This window comes from Rattus norvegicus, chromosome 5 (assembly GCF_036323735.1).
Source record: "Rattus norvegicus strain BN/NHsdMcwi chromosome 5, GRCr8, whole genome shotgun sequence".
NCBI lineage: Eukaryota > Metazoa > Chordata > Mammalia > Rodentia > Muridae > Rattus > Rattus norvegicus.
The window spans coordinates 15,030,532-15,048,005 of NC_086023.1; the positions used below are offsets into that span (position 1 = coordinate 15,030,532).

Genomic DNA, 17,474 nt, shown 5'->3' on the forward strand with positions numbered 1-17,474 from the left:
AATAGGAAGGAATTCCTGTCTGGTATTACGAATGTGTGCAACTACTCATAGCTAAGGAGGTTTGCTATTTAGATTTCGTAAACAAATATTTCTAATTTTATTCTATGAATCTATTCTTATACCTACAGATAAGTACAGTTATCCTCCCTCATTGAGAAATCATCTCTTTGCAACAGATGGAGGTAATACAAGGACCCACACCTGTAAATATGATATATCTTATTTTCCTTACTGGCTCCTTAGTTCCAAATAATAAGGACTCTGAGACTAATTATTTACTCTTAAATGCTTAAGCCATAAACTTTGGCTCATTTTCCAACTAGTTCTTAACTTATTTAACCATTTAAACTATTGTATACCTACCATTTGTTATGTCTTCTTCAGTTCTGGCCCACTATTTCCTATTCGTATCCTAATCCAAGCTCATCTACCTGCTGGTCTATGTCAGTCTCCTGGTCCATCTCTCGAATCTCTCTTGGATCATCTGCTTCTTTCTTTTATCTCTTACTATTTCCCAGAATCGTCTCTCTTCCTGACAGTGTCCTAATTTCTATTTTCTACCTCAGCTCATTGGCCATAAAGTTTTTTTTTTTATTGACAGGTAATGTTTATTATAAGAGATTCTCTCTACATACACCTAGTCAAAATGCAGAGAATATGTGACTATGATGTTCAGAGCCCCAATTAACAGAGGAAGAAATAGCTGAAAGATTCTTAGAGCCGTGGACTGGGATGTCTGCTGCTAGGTGGTGTTTTCTAGATCCTCAACAATTTTGTTGCCTAAGCAAGATCTGCATAATGACAACACCAACAGACATGTCAACATGGATTGTGGAAATTCTAGAAGGTTCTATTCTTAAATGAATAGTTACAGGCAAGCAGTAGTTATTGAGAGTGGAAGGATTAGTTTTCTCCAGAGAAGAACTCCCTGATAGATTGATCCTAAGTGATAGGCCTTAGCCTCAAGTTCATGTACAACACAGTAGTACATTTACTCAGTAGATTGTGTGTGTAATTAAAGAAGAACCGGGCTTGAGAAGTACGTAGAAGGATTGGAATGTGGGAGATGAATCAGGGAAAATGATACACACACAGAACCTATATATGGAATTCTCAAGAAAACTTAAAAATTTAAATAAAAAGGAACATTATACTCAAAAATATTCTGCATCAGTGTTAAGGTGTGAACAGGATGCTTGTTTATAGAAAGTTCTCAGTTCTCAACATGCATCATGATTGGCAATCCACAGCAGCCAGGTATCTGTAAGTGAAAGGGCATAATCTTCAGACATTGAGACACTGAAAACTATATTGCATTTTAACTGAATCGCAATGATCACACCTTGGTCATTAGGTGAAGTTGGTTGTGATTTTCTTTATGATATATCACATACTACCTGTCATGGCACAGACCTTATTTTTTCATTGTATATTTCCTTTTTCTGTTCCATCACAGATTCGTAGTTTCTCAGTAGCCACTCAGGTTTGCTAATATGTAAGTAGAAAAGGCCATACAAACTATGCAAGCTGTTTCATCATCCATTCCTTACCTGTGTTAAAAGAATGGCCACGTGACATCAGGGGACATAATTTGGTATTCTAAACTTTTATTCTAGTATTCTGACAAAACAATTTGTTACCTCCCTTTCACAAGATTTTAATTCACCTTGACCTTATTTATGTGTGCCAAAAATTAAGAAACTAATGATTTTCCAACCTATAGAATCTACACTCCTTTTTCCCCAGGAGAAAATTATCATTCCTTATACTTAAACAATCTCTTGAACTCAGTGTTGAATTTATAACAGTTAGCAAAAAAGGAGAATAAAACTGCTTTAATGAGATTTACAGGCAAGGCCATGTTTACTGAAAAGGAGGCAACTGGCTTAATATTGCTGATTTAATGAATGAACGCCAATCTCACTTAAGAATGACTCTCTGTGCCCAGCAGTTAATTTTCTTATCAATTATGATTTACTAAATTCTTAAGTTACTTAAATTACTTTAGATAAATAGCACTGTTAAATAATGAAGAACTGAACTTAAGTCATGATTTGGTATTATGCAGCTAATTCTTATATTTCATTTCTCCCTATTAAAATGTACTTTTTCTAAACTATATTGCAAATTTAGGTAAGCTAAATCCTTTCCAAATGTATTTCCTAAATTTTTCCCAATTTTCTCCCAAATTCAATACATCTTCAGGAAGAGTTGTTCTAAAACACATAATCATCATCTAGTGAGTCTCTGATAAATGCTTCGGAAATAACTACTTTTCACAGTAAGCAAGAGCACCAACATGTAGTTACTGTTAAGAAATATCAGGCCACCTAACTGTGCTGTTTTTGATAGTAGTGGACAGAAAATATGTCTCCCTGTGTGATGGATATAATACAGTAAGACATGGAGCACACATTAATTTTTGAGATTTGTTTTAAATTCTTCAATGAAACAGTTGATATGGCAAAAATTATATGTATATACATATATATATATATAATATACTAAAAATATATGTGGATTTATTACTCAGTGAAAGAGCAAAATAATGACAATCTACAATTTTTAGATATATGTCTACAAAGCACACAACTCTTTATTGCCACTATATGTTGTATCAGATTTCTGTTACATTAACAGTGATCTTAACTAATCAGTTGAAGAAAAGGTTCATTTTGGCTCACGGTTCTTAAGATTTCAGAGTGTGGTAGGTTGGCCCTATTGGTATAACATTATAGAAATTTGTGGCAAAGGCTGCTGCACCACATCCTTCATGGAAGGTTATGTATTGGGAGGGAAGAGGCTAAGATCTCAGTTGCCTTTGCAAAGGCCCACAGTAAACATCTGCCAATAGAAGGATACTTTGGTTGCTTGGAGTTTGGGCAATCGAAACTAAAGCTGCATCATTTCTGTGTGCAAACATGTTTTTCAGCTCTATGGGGTGAAAATCACTGGATAACCTGCTGCCTGCGTGGTTACAACATGTATTTTTGAGCATTGTGCAGTGTACAAGCAACAGTCATTCTAGTGGGAGTGCCCCACCTCTCACTGTGCTGAAGTATGGAATTCTGAAGCCTTGCTCAGTCTATCTATGTGTTATGGACACTTTCCAAATAGGGATGTTAAGTTTATAGAATTTTTTTATATATTGTGGATACTAGTTCTTTTTAGGAGATAGAATTGGTGAATATTCTCTTACAGAGTGTTAGACGCTCTGTTTATTCCTCCTATGAGGTCTTTAATGGAACATAAACCTTTATTTATTTGGAGAGATTAGATATCAGGTTTTTATCTTATGGATTATACTTGTAATGATAGCTAATAACTTCTTCTTACTACAAAGTATGAAGAAGGGATGAATTGTTTGGAAAGACTATCTTCCTTGTTTTACTTTAGCCCCTTTTCTAAAATTAAGTAGATATTAGATATATGTCTACCAGCTTATTTGACATTCTATTTCTTCCAACTATATATTTGTATTTCAGGCTATAAAATACTTCCTTGATTATTGACTTAGAATGTATAACATACATTATATAAGTAGAATATACTCTTATATAAATTAGTGTTGTAGTTGTGTAGTAAAATGAAAAGCCTTTCCTTTTTAGTTTTTATAAAAAATATTTGTTCACCCTGTCTTTGTAAAGGTGTTAATTTATACTGTATGTGATGTGTATGTGTATATAAGTTCAGGATTTTTTCTTGTGAGACAGGGTCTTTCTTACATATCTGAAGATGACCTGCAACTGAAGTGGATTTTTCTGGTTTCTTTGGAGACTCAAATGTGTCCTGTGATGTATTTCTGGAAACTATCTTATGAAAGGATGTTTTTGCTAAAGCAGACACATGGGAGGATGTTTTGCTGAGGACAGGCATCTGTTGTTTTTCTGGACACAGCCTGGAAAAAGGGCATGTGATGTTTTTCTAGAGCAGATTCTTGAGAGAACATGTGATGTTTGAAAAGGAGACAAGTATAACCCAATAGACAATGAATGATGCTGTGTGATATTGGTATGTCTTGCCACTCTTGGCTGGTCATTGTTTGTCATGACTTCATAGAGAGAAACACACCAAAGCTGGTGCTCTAGCAGCTTCTTGGTGCTTCTGTGGACTTTAACCAATTGGCAGAGCCTCACAGTTTCTTCTGGATCTATCAAGTGGATCGAGCTGATTTTTGTGAACTGAACTGCTGATATCCTGACAACACAAAGTAGACTTACTCTAAAGAACTATTTCTAAACAGGTCCACTTCTTCCTTTGCTTTATTAGTTTTTCCTTTTCACTACCTCTAGTAGGTGGTGGGCTACAAGGGAGGTTAAAGCATGTAAGAATCCTTATTAAAAGTAGGTTAGGAAAGATCTAAGCCTACACCCAACTACTGACTCTCCTGATTCTGTGTTCCAAGTGTTAGGGTTAAAGGCATGTTCCACCATACTTTAATTATGGGATAGTAGGCTTTGTTGCATGGAGGACAGGCACTCTGCTAAATGAGATATGCCTCCTAACAGATACTTTTTAATAAAACACATCTTTATAGTTTATTATTATATATTATATAATATATTATTTGTAGTTTGTTATTATTGTATTTTCAGTTTGTGGATAATTTTTTTATCATGACTGGGTATTGAATTTTGTCAAATTATCTTTTCTGTGTCTACTAATGTGATCACCCTTCACCTCTTTATTACTGAATAACATTGATTAATTTTCTTTTTTTCTTCTCATCTTTTATTATAGTCATCATGGCAGACATAGAATTCTATAAAGTGTGTAGCAGTAAATTAGTTAAACTGCTTTGACTCCCAGTGGGTCACACGTATGCTGCACCAACCCACGAGCCCTCTAAATTTTCAAATGAAAGATGTTTACGTGCACACACACACACACACATACACACACACACACACACACACACACAAACACACTGCCTAATTTTGATATGCCTTGACTAGTTCAATGGTTGGGCACTTATAAACCTTCCAGCAGCTAACAAACACTCCCCTCCAGTATTCCTGTGTTAACATCTTTTAAAATCCATATTTCATCTTTGCTACTTCAGACCCAATCCGGGAAGGGGCCCGTGGGGCCATTTTCCTAGAATCTTCCATGTCAGCAGGCCTTGAAGTTTCATTTTTCTGCCTCCCTATCATGGTGATTCTCTGTCTCTCCCTTCTCCCTTGGTCTCTTGCCCACTCAATTTAAAAGTCCTGCTTTGTCTCCCTGCCCAGCCAGTGGCTGTACAGAAACTCGTTATTGTCAGTCGAATCCAGCTGGGGAGGGACCCTCAGGTCTGGAGGCCCAGCTTTTGGGAGTCAAAATAAGACAAAGCATTAGAACCAATTCCCAACAAAAGTGTTTGTAATTTAAATATCTCTCTTAGAAGAAATGTTTTAGGTTAGATTTTATTTATTTTTTAGTGTTTCTCTTTTATTAAACATAGTTTCTTATCTCATACAATGTATCCTGATTACAGTTTCTCCTCCTTCTACTCCTCCCAGTTATTCCCCAAGCCCCACCCCATCCAGATCCGTTCCCTGTGTCTCATTAGAAGACAACAACCTTCTCAGAGGTTAACAACAAACTGTAACAAAATAAAGTATAATAATTAAAACAAACAAACAGCACATTGGTATTGGCAGGACAAACCAACAGAAGGAAGAAACACAAGACACAAGAGCCAGAGATCTACTCATTCACATACTGAGGAGTTCCATAAAAATCCTAATCTGAAATCTGTAATATAATGTATGCACGAAAGACCTGGTACAGACCCAGGCGTGTCCTGTGCTTCTGTCTTCACTCCGTGTGATTCATATGAACTTTTCAGCTGATTTAGAGGGCCTTGTTCTCCTGGTACCATTCACCTTTCTTGCGTATACACTCTTTCTGTTTCCTCTTCCATGATTTTGTTTTTTAACACCTAAGGAACATGGAGACATCCTAGTTAGAGGAGTCCAAAAGTCTCTCCTTCTTTCTCTGCATAATTTCTAGCTGTGGAACTCTGTGTTTGTTCGCATATGCTACAGGAGGAAGGCTCTCTGATGATGGTTTGATCTATGAGTATAATAGATTGTCATTATACATTATTTTATTATAACATTTCCTTTAGTCTAGCAGTATTTGGTATTACCCTAGGTTTCTGGACTAACCGGTCTCTGATTTTTGCTTACTCAAGCAGTGTTTCATGTGAGTTCCATCTCTTGGTGTGGCCCTTAAGTCAAATAAGTTATTGTTAGGTCACTCCTATAAGCTTTGTTGACCTAGCATATTTTGCAGATGGGACAGATAGTAGATTGAAGATTTTATGACTGGTTTAGTGTTTATATTTTTCTTTTAGTAGCCTGAACAGTACCTTCCCTTACCAAAGGGAAGGGGTGAAAATGTAGGGGTGAAATTCTATATAGGTATCAGCTCTATTTTTTCATGTTCAATGAGCTGTGTGGGTATTTTCTTCAACAATGGGGCCTATGTCACTTTGTGGAGAACAGCTTAGTCTCTTGACAAAAACCTGGATTGCTTGGGGATTTCCATGAGACCCTTTTGGTCAACATTTCTACTGACTTTCAAATATAAGTCCAGCTTTGCCTGCCAGGGTGTCACATATTTATTTTATCTCTTTATACATTGCGTGACTTTGTTTGAAATTTAATTATGAAGACTTTTGTGCCTGGGATGGACACTGCTTCGTGTGTGTGTGTGTGTGTGTGTGTGTGTGTGTTCGTGCGCGTGTGCATGCGCATGCGCATGTACTGTAGTGTTGCAGTGGTGGGGGGAATGTTTTTCTGGCTTGAGAATAATACTGGCTTTAGAGAATTTTACTGTTTTTTTTCCTCATGAATTTTGTGTAAGTTATCTAAAGAACTTTCTTTAAATATTTGGCAAAGTTATGCCATAAAATCACCTAGTCTTACATATTATAATCCAGGAATCCTAAACTATAAATTTAAGTGGCTTCTTGGGTGTTGAAGAACTGAGTTTTTGCATTTCTAGTTAGCTAAGTTTGACAGGTGTTGTTTAAAAGAAAAATAATACACCTATTTCTTAAAATTTGTTGCATTCATTAAAAGAAATTTTTATCATAGTCTTTCTATCTGATCCGTTAAATGGTATAGGATTTGTTATGACATTCTCTATTTCATATCATACGTGTGTGTGTGTGTGTGTGTGTGTGTGTGTGTGTGTGTGCTCACTTCTGTATCTTTGCATTTTTGCTAATGGCTTTAGACTATATTCTTTTGTTAATAACCAAACACTTACATTGTTATGTGTTACTTTAATTTTCTAGTGCATGTATTTTTCTCAGTACCCCTGGCCCCCTTTCTTCTCTTTTCCTGGCTTTGGATTGCTCTGCTTTGTTACTCAGGGAGAAGCTAGCATTACTTCCTTCCTGAGGTGGGACTTGGGTTGAAATGTTCAATGTACTTTAGGTAAGCATTAAGTTGCTTAGGTCTCCCTTCCCAGTGTGAGTTTTTTCCTTTACATTTTATTGTTGTGTTTACCTTTTGCTCTACTCATATATAGTTTTAAAATATGCCTTTGCAAGTTGCTCATAAAACTATGGGCTATTTATAATTTGGTTTAATTGTAAAAATTTATACATGTTAAGGATTTTTCTCATCTCTGTTACTCTGCATCATTACTTTAAATGTATTTAATTTGGAAAAGTGATGAATTAAAATTATATATTCCAGGTATCTTAAGGTTGTTAATGTTGGTTTTATGAACCATGGCATTCTCCCCCGTGATAATTGCTCTGTGGACACATAAAATACAAACATATTTTGACTTCACTAAGGTTACTTTATTTGCTGACAGAGCAATTATCTTTGCAGGGCTTTATTTTGTCTAAAATGTGAGGGCACAAGTCCCAAGCTGTAACTGTGTATTTGTCTTCATCAGCCATTAACTCTATTGGGATTTGTTTCATGCATTTGAAGTGTTGGACTTGGAGATATAAACATAGGATATGCATCCATTGTCACTCTGTCTCTTGATGATTGTATGACGCCCTCTTTTGTTCTTGGCAAACACCTGCTCTGAATTCCAGTTAATTAAGTGACAAAAGTCCTCCTACATTTTATCATTTGCACTTTTACATTGTTGAGCACATTGGCTTCAATCAAGCCATTGTTTTTACTTTAATTGAATTTCTTATACCCAGGGTAGAATTTGGTTGTGATTTTATTTCCCTTTCTTAACTTCTCCAATTAGCAAATTGACGTTTTGTGATAATTTGCTTTGATGGTAATCATGAATGCTAAATTTTATATTTGATATTTTCTTATTCTGTTATCATTAAATTTCTCACTTTCATATTTCTTTAATTTTTTTAACCATGAGTTGTATCTTGAGAAAATTTCAGTTTGACACATCTTTAAGTGTATTGCTTCTGAGTAGATTTGAGAGATTTTTGATATTACACTATTCATATTTATAATATCACAGTCTTTAATCACTCACAGTGAAATAGTATAACATTTAAATGTATACATACAAGTATGTGCTAGGGTTATAGAACTTATACAGCATTTTATATATTCCCTGACACAACACACAGATTATTAATGATTTTAATTCAGCTATAAATTTGAATTAAGATCATCAAGGGGCGATGATTGCTTCCAGGAGCACGGATACCTTCCCAGTGACCATACCATTGAAGGAACTGTCTCTTCTTCCCTAGTATCTAATAACTACCTTAGGTAACAGTAAGACCTTATGAATATCTTATTCCACATGATAGGATATCATACAGGTTTTACACAGGTAATTAGAGCATCTGTGAGTTTAAGCCTGTAATAGTCATGACATGGCCACAAGAGGGTATTCCATACAACTCCACAAAGCAGTCCCATCGCTTATGTACTTTTATCACTCTTTCCTTGATATTCTAGTCTAGGAAGAGGTGATGTCATATCTCATATAGTGCCGAGCAGTTAAGTTACTTGTCATCAGTTTGAACAGTTGGAATCTCTGCAGTTACTACTACCTGCTACAAAAGGAAAAGGCTGACAGCGCACTAGCCTATGATGCAGTCTCTGAAATGCAATCTGATGGACACACCATGTTCATTTAGTAAAACGACACCAGGAGCATCACCACTGGGGCCTCTGCAGCTGAGGACTAACCGTTTTATTGTGCCCTCAAAATTGTCATGACACTATGTTCTTGTAGATGTCTTCAGTCTTATCTTCTTTGTGATTCGTCAGTTTGTTGAAAACCCACATTATGTGTTTTTCAAAAAGTGGTATATTGTCACTCTTCTTCTTGGTTTACATTTTAGTCTCCTGCCCCTTCTCATCTCCATGTCTCTTCTCCTCTAAGTGACACCAGTTAGAACTTCCTGCTACAGGGCCCATGGGTTCCGCTCTGCCTTTATTCTTGTCATTTTAATGTTTCAATTGTTCATGACGAGAAAGCTCTCTTTTTCCTTTTGAATTTAGATGCTGTTTTTGATACATTATCTATTGGGACAAGTACTTTTTTTGTTTTCACCTAATCATTCCTTTTTTGAGAGACTTAGAAATATGTTATCTACAATAAAGATAAATATTCTTTGTAATTTTAATGGTAATATTAGACTCATTTAATATTTGTTAGGAGTTTTTGTTATTAAAGTGTTAATTGAATAATTTGCATTTAGACAATCTTTTCACTTATTTCTTCTTTCTTTCATATATATTGTTTTTAGCCACCATGTGGTTGCTGGGAATCAAATCTAGGTCCTCTGGTAGAGCAGACAGAATTCATAACCATGGAGACAGCTCTCCAGACCTGACACCTATTTCTTTAAAGGGGAATATTATGCAGCTCTAAAGAAAAATTACACCACAAAATTTTTTGGTAAATGAATGGAGTTTAAAATGTGCACTATTAAGTGAAGTGACTCACCTCCACCAAGAAAGAAGAAAATGACATGTTCTTCCTCATGTGTGAATCCTAGAATATAATGGATACACATATATGTAAGCAAATGTGCATGTGCATATGTTTTAAGATTTAGAAAGTGGTAAAGAATAATATTAGGTGATGAGGAAGGATAAAATGCAATTAAAAATCACAGGAGTCACGAAAGAAGATATGGGCATTTTTTTTTGTTGTGTTGTGTTTTGTTTTACTTCTGTAATGAGATTCCCCCTCCCACCATGGAGGGCAAGTTCATAAAATTGTGATTGATAGTGAAAGCATAAACCCTAATGAAGCCCAGTGACTTCAGAATGGCCATCCGAAGTCTACAGAAGTTCATTAAATATATGGAGTTTAATACTGGGTGTGTTAGTGTGCATAGCTACCTAATCTAATAATGTGAGGTTTTTAATTTGTGAGTTCATTATAATAAAGTGGGTCTTATACTAAATTTGTTCTTTCAAGACAATCGGTAGCTTTTGCTCTTTGTTCTTCCCTGCTTTTCCCGTCTTCCCTGTCCCTTCTCTTCCTGTTCTCGTAGGCAACTTTCTTCTCCTCTCCTCTTCTTCTCTCATTAAACCTCTCCACATGGAATAAAAAAGAAAAGATAATCAGTAATTGTTTAAGCTTCAAGTCTATTTGAGTATTTTACCATTTGATCAATCTTTGTGGATGTCAGGTATATTTGTGATGACCCTAGGTTTAATGAGATCATTTTATTATTTAGTGAGCATTGTGTGTGTCATGGAGGATAGCAATGATTCTTTCTAAGTCTTCCCTTTCTGCAAACAACCACTTTAGTCAGTATGCAGGCTGTGCTCATTTTTATGAGTCACATGTGGAGTCTATAGTATTTAGTGTCCAAAGTGAATCCTTAGACTACTGTTCCTTGTCTCTTTCGTTGATGTGCTCTCTTAGAACCCTGTGTAAACTGAGTTCTAATTTCTTTGGATGGGGATTTGGAACAATCTGGTTCCTGATCACTAGAACTGGGAGAATAGGGCTGGAAGGCATCTTATGTGCTTATGCTTGGATCACTGGAAGTTGTAGCGGTCATGTCTGATGCTGCCTTTGTTGTTAACTGGAACCTCTCCTGTGCTGTCTTCTCAGCAGATAAACTCTACAGCTGCCATTATTGCTGAGAGGCTACCTCAGTGAAGGAGCTGCGACAGCAAAGCAGGTTACCGCTCTTCCATACAGATACTTGAAAGGGTCACAAATGCTGGCAAGATCTTGATGGTGGTGGGGACACTCTGTCAGAAATTGTTCAAGTTTCACACAGAGCAACCTCTATTATCACTGCTATGACATATCAAGGGGACTGTGCTTCACCAGGAGAGTAAGTAGGATCACCCTGACTTCATCATGGTTAATATCACACTGTCACTGTTGGAGATCAGAACATTGATTTGGGTGACTTGGAGGAACACATGCATTGTCCTTGTTGTGGGTAGTTTGCAGGGCTGCCACACAGTAGGTCAGTTGGTCTTCCTGTGACACTTTTGTTACACTGACCATTTTCAGTTCTCTGGCTAAAGAAAATAGGCTTTCTGTTCAAATTGTTTGTTTGATTTGTATTGCTTATCCTAAGGAGTTGGTGGTTATAGGATGACTTTGAACTCAGAGATTTGCATGCCTCTGTCTTCTGAGTGATGAGATTAAAGGTGCGAGTCACCATGCCTGGACCTAAGATTTTCTTTAATCCTTTTTCACAAGATGGAAGCTTAGCTGGATGAGATCTTGCCCGAAGTTCACCACTATCTTAATTCTATCTACTTGAACACAGGATTTAGGTTTCACTGCTGTGAAGAGACACCATAACCAAGGCAACTATTATTAGAGGAAACATTTAATTGTGGCTAGCTTATTGTTTCAGAGGTTTATTCGATTATCATCATCATGCTAAGCATGGCAGCATCCAAGCAGATATGGTGCTAGAGAAGGAGTCCAAAGTTCTACGTCCCTGATCTTCAGGCAGCAGAAGGAGACTATGTGCCACACTGGGTGTCATTTAAACATTCAAAACCTCAAAACTACACCTCTACAGTGACACATATCCTTGAACAAGGCCATATCTACTCCAACAAGGCTACACCTTCTAAGAGTTCTACTCCAATTGGCCAAGTATTCAAAAACACGAGTTTATGGGGCCATACCTATTCAAACAATCACAAATAGCATTATTATACTCTACAATATACAATTTCTGCTAGCATATAGCTCCTATGGCCCCCTGATACCTTTGTCTCTTGGTAACCTGGACCAGCAGGTCATTCTCAGGGAAAGAGTTGTGAAAGAAAGTACCAGGAGATCAGAAGTGAAAGAGGATATAAGGTAGAAAGTATAAGAAAGTTTGGGATGGGGATGTCTTACATAAGCTATGTCTTATGCCAAGCAAGTTTATTAAGAAGTCAGCATCTTACATACTATGTACAGGGGATAAATGAGGCTGAATCATCAGAAACCATCATACAATGAGGACTAACTTATCAGATAGTTAACCAAACAATGCTGAACAAAGAGAACACAGCATATCTTAAGGGCATTACAGACCAAGCACAGAATGACCTCTGAACTAATAACCATAGCCCCATACCCATATGGTAGAAAGAATTGTTTTCTCAGGATCTGAAGCCATAGTTCACCCTAGGCCCTAGATACAGGTCATTACTGTTTCTGTTGGATCCTGGTATTGCGAAGGAGCTATTTTCCTTCTCCATATATCTGGGCCCCAAGGAAAGCCTTAGTTGATTAATCCAGCCCTCACTGCCCTGTTCCTGAACCTGTGCTTTCTACCCAGTGCAGTATGCATACCTATATGAGTTCCAAGATATTATGTTTTGTAAAAATGTTAAAGCTTGGAGGAAATATTTATTATTTATTTACTTCCTTCCTTATCTATTTATTTACTGTTTTATCATCTGTAACAGAGTGGTATGATCTTGGACAAAAGGAAAGCTTTCTGTAATTCTTTTGATAGCCATTGTATAAGAGCTTATTTCTTCCTTTTGTAATGTTGAAGTCCAAATCATTTTTTAAAAATAGTAGCAGTCTATTCAAAGAAAGCACTGACTTAGGAAGCTCTTTTTTTTTTAATTTATTTATTTTTACTCTCCAGATTTTTTCCCCTCCTAGTCCAGCACCTCCTGACTGTTCCACATCCCATCCTACTCTTCTACCCTAGTCTCCACAAGGATGTCTCCAACCCTCTCACTGAACCAGAACTCTAAACTTCCTGGGGCTTCCAGTCTCTTATGGATTAGGTGCATCTTCTTTGACTGAACCCAGACCCAAGAGTCCTCTGCTGTATATGTGTTGGAGGCCTTGTCTCAGCTGCTGTGGGCTGCCTGGTTGGTGATCCAGTGTCTGAGAATCTTGGAGGTCCAGGTTAATTGAGACTGCTAGTCCTTCTACAGGGTTGCCTTCCTCCTCAGCTTACTCCAGCTTTTATTGTTCATAAAATTAGAGGAAAACTAGGTTTAAAACACACTAAGATTTACTTACCATATTAGTTAGACCTCTCTAAAAGAATGGAACTGATAGAATGTGTATGTGTTTATTAGATTACTCACTAGGCCACAGGATATAGTTGTCTTAATCCACAATGGCTACATCTTAGCAGAAAGGAAAAGGATGCAGTAGTCGTTTAGGCCATAAGACTAGATGTTCTAGCAGTCCCAATCTAGTGAAGAAATTCCTGAGAATTCTTCGTGAGCTTCTTGTATTCAGCATATGTTAAGATATCAGTAGAGATGCCAGTGAGAGTTAACATAAGGAGGCAAAAAGCAGATTATTTCTTCTTTCATGCCTTTTTATATAACCTGGCACCAGAAGATGTCAATCAGAACACTGAAGATAAGTCCTCCCACCTCAACTGATTTAAAAAAGAAAAAACCCACCAACCAAAATAAAACAACAAAAACCCAAAAATGAAGACCAAAAGAAGAAAAAAAACCACTCCCTAAAACAAAAACAAACAAAAACAACAAAGTGACCAAGATAAGTTATCACACTCACTATTGAAATAATATTGATTTCATTTCATTTCTAAAGCCAATGAGGAGACAATGTGTTAATCTAGTAGTATTTCGATCAATGTTTTCTTTAGTTATTAACACAGCATGAAGAGGAATCCTTTTTTAAGTTCTCATATAGATGACTATGAGTCCAAACTACATTCCATTTCATTAACTTCCATTTTTATGATACAGGGAATGATGATAATGATGACAATGATGATAATAATAAAACTTGCCTTTTAAAAGAAAAGAAATAACCCTAAGGTACGTAGCACATATGTATCACACTGACAGATACACTGTATGACAGAAGTTAGGAATGTGGATGCAGAATGGCACATGAGCTGGGAGTGGAATACACTTGTAGTCCAAGGACTTGGAAGGCTCGGAAAGGAGGTTTCCAGACATTCAGCCTGGACTACACAGCAATATTTTGTCTCAAAGAAAATGCCACACACATACTCTTAAACTACACATTACATTTCTGAAACAGTTCTTTTTTATTATATATACATCTCTCTGACTGCATGTGTGCCTACAGGCCAGAAGATGGCACCAGATCTCATTACAGATGGTTGTGAGCCACCATGTGGTTGCTGGGAATTGAACTCAGGACCTCTGGAAGAGCAGGCAGTGCTCTTAACCTCTGAGCCATCTCTCCATCTCTCTGAAACAGTTCCTATGTGGGGATAAATTTCTGACTCTAATTAAATAGAAACTTTTCTGTCTTCATTTCACTTAAGATCTTTGACATCTCAAGAAAAACATACAAAGACCTGGGAAAGATGGAATTCAGGAGACGTAGAACTGTGAAGGATAGAGGCTTCTTTCATTTATGTTACATATATAAAAACCATAACCTGTTTGGAAAGAAACTGATATCTCCTAGTTATTGTTTACTAACAGATTGATTAGTCTAATTACTTGCCTCTAAAAAAGATTTATTTATTTTTATTTTATGTGTATGCATTTTTTCCTTCATGTAAAGTTATGAGTTGTTTTGCCGGGCTTGGGAGTAGAACCCATATTTTCCAGAATAGTAGTCAAAGATTTTTTTAAAAAATATTTACTTTTTTATATTGTAATATAATTACATCATTTCCCCCTTGTCTTTTCTCCTCCAAAATCTCCTGTTGTTCTTCTTCTCTTTCAAATTCATGGTCTCTATTTTTTATTAATTCTTGTTATATGCGTGCACGCACGCACATACACACACACACACACACACACACACACACACACACACACACTCCTAAAACTTAAATATAATCAGCTCATCAGATCAGTGTACCCCCCCCCACACACACACACAAGAATCCAATTCTCTTAACCACTGAGTCAGTTATTTAGCCCCAGTTTTTATTTACTTTCATACTGGTAGTCAGATCCTTTGCTTTGTTTTTTTTTTCTTGAAAACATGGTTTCTTTGTTTGATTTTTTTATGGACTCTACCATGTTACATGTAAGGCTTTCAAGAACTCCCAACATCTGTTTAAAATAGAACAAAAGTGGGAATCACAAAATTGAGTGTTAATGTATAAGATATGGGACAATGTTGAACTGGAGCTGATAAATATGTCAATAAGAGACAAGGGCTGAGGAATTCAGTCACTGAGTTTTCTTTCCTTGCTTTGGACTTCAGATCTGGCAGCGAGTGCTTCTACTGCTGTAAGAACAAGCGGTCACCCTGGGTTCCTGCAGCCAAGGTAAGTCCTTTTTCATCTGTGCCTGTGGGAACCAGGCATGGGCAGAGAATGGGGTTCTGAAGGTGGAATGCAGACATTTCCTCTTTAAATTGGAGAGGTATAATGTGCCCTTTCCCTGAAATAAACCTCATTGAATTCAGGTAAAACAAAACAAGGAAATAACATTGGTTTTGATCTAATTGTTACTTCTTATAAATATGTCTAAAGAAGCATTTTATTTTGGTAAAGAAGTAACTCTGATCATAAATTTATATCTTTTAAAACAAAGGAATAAAAGATGGTTTAAAAGATTCTGGAGCTATTTTGAGTGACCATGACTCAGGAAAACAGATGTATGTTACTGCGAATCCCATGTTCCAATGTGGAAGCAGTCTGATCATCTTTTTTCATTTTCCAGAACAAAGAAGTCATAGGCAAGTTTAGGATGCATTTGTGGCTACATCAGAGAGATGGTACAAGATGGGAGAAGCTTTTCCTCAGCTCCTTGGTACTATCTGATGACATTCTTCACTTTCATACTGCTGGACACTAGTAGTTTGCTAAGTTAATAGGTTCTAAAAGTTAGTGTGTACTATACACAAGGTGTATTACGTGGGATATAGAATACTGAACCCAAAATTAATAATCAAGAATACATTTTGTTCTAATGAAGTGAAAATTACCCAAATTTAGATAATTTTAACAAGATTGACTGAGTAGTGACTATGTAGTTCCATTTGTGTCTGTCGCCATTTGTTTAGATTTCTTACATTTAAGAAATTAGAAATGGGACTTTGAAAAGTCACTGCAGTACTGTCCCCTTTTTATTACTAAAATACTAATATTACTTAATTTTTACAATAGCTAATTGTATTATAAAATATTTTAGATACTAGTTAGATCATTAGATCAAGAAACATCAGTACTTAAGGTGTAAGTCATTATGAATACTATTGTTATTAGACATTGATGTGTTTTGGATAAGTTGAATACAAGGAATTAACCAAAAACTTTAGATATATAAAACTAGTTCTTTTTTGTTTGTTTTATTCAAATTATTTTGAATAATGAGGGGGGAGGGAAAGAGAGAGAATTTAAAGAAAACTATGAGGAACTTGAAACTTTTAAACAGGGTTTAGGGTAAGCAACCTACTGTAACAAGAAGGCATGATCAGAGATTTGGATGTGATTTCTCCATTTGTAACTTCATTGAATGTAAGATTAGTATCATTCCATCACTTAGAAATAAAGGAAGTTAAATATTAAATACCATATATAATACAAAAAAATCTAATCACAAAAGTATTTAAGAAACAAAAATATGAGAAACATAGTTGTTTGGGGTACTTAACATCAGTAGTGCTGAAGATGTGTATCATCAAGAGTTTTCCAAGTCCACATGAAAGCTCTCTCAGATGACTTGAGAAAGTTCACTGTCTACTAGGAGTGTAGTAGATATACCTGGATGTAGTCCTGCTTTTTAGATCATAATGCAATCTTTGATGTCTTTTTATTTCTTTTAGTTGTTGGAAAATATCTGGCTTTTTATCCTTTGACAAAAACTCTAAGTTTTAAATTTAATTATCATAGTTTTACAACACTTTATATTCTTTGTGATGGGAAAACATTTAATTAAATGTCCACTTAGAAAAAGGAAACAAGAAGATCAATATTTAAGAAATATTGTAGAAATTCTAGCATTATATCTCAGGTATTGAATTAATCTATAAAATTTTATAACTTTTATATTAGTTATTTTAACATTTAATTTATTAAATAACCATTTCCAAAATGCTTTAACTTTAGCATTATTATTGTTATAAATTTTAGAAAACTATTTCAATGAGATAATTTTATGAGC

General features: G+C 35.9%; 1 protein-coding gene across 10 annotated transcripts in view; it reads left to right on the forward strand.

Moving 5' to 3' along the window:
* The window catches only part of Sntg1 (syntrophin, gamma 1), an 814,179-nt gene that overhangs the window by 261,242 nt on the left and 535,463 nt on the right, over window positions 1-17,474 (forward strand). For 5 of the 10 annotated variants that reach the window (XM_063288183.1, XM_063288182.1, XM_063288181.1 and 2 more), the window contains exon 3: window positions 15,571-15,634. The exons of 1 other annotated variant lie outside the window; for it this stretch is intronic. Coding sequence is in view for 4 of the 9 variants with exons in the window: in XM_063288180.1 (XP_063144250.1) it covers window positions 11,214-11,248; window positions 15,571-15,634 (99 nt within the window). In the remaining 5 variants the exon portion in view is untranslated. Of the gene's footprint in view, window positions 1-9,576; window positions 11,249-15,570; window positions 15,635-17,474 lie in introns of those variants that run through there. 4 more of the 10 variants (XM_063288180.1, XM_063288184.1, XM_063288178.1 and 1 more) reach the window with 4 other exon arrangements.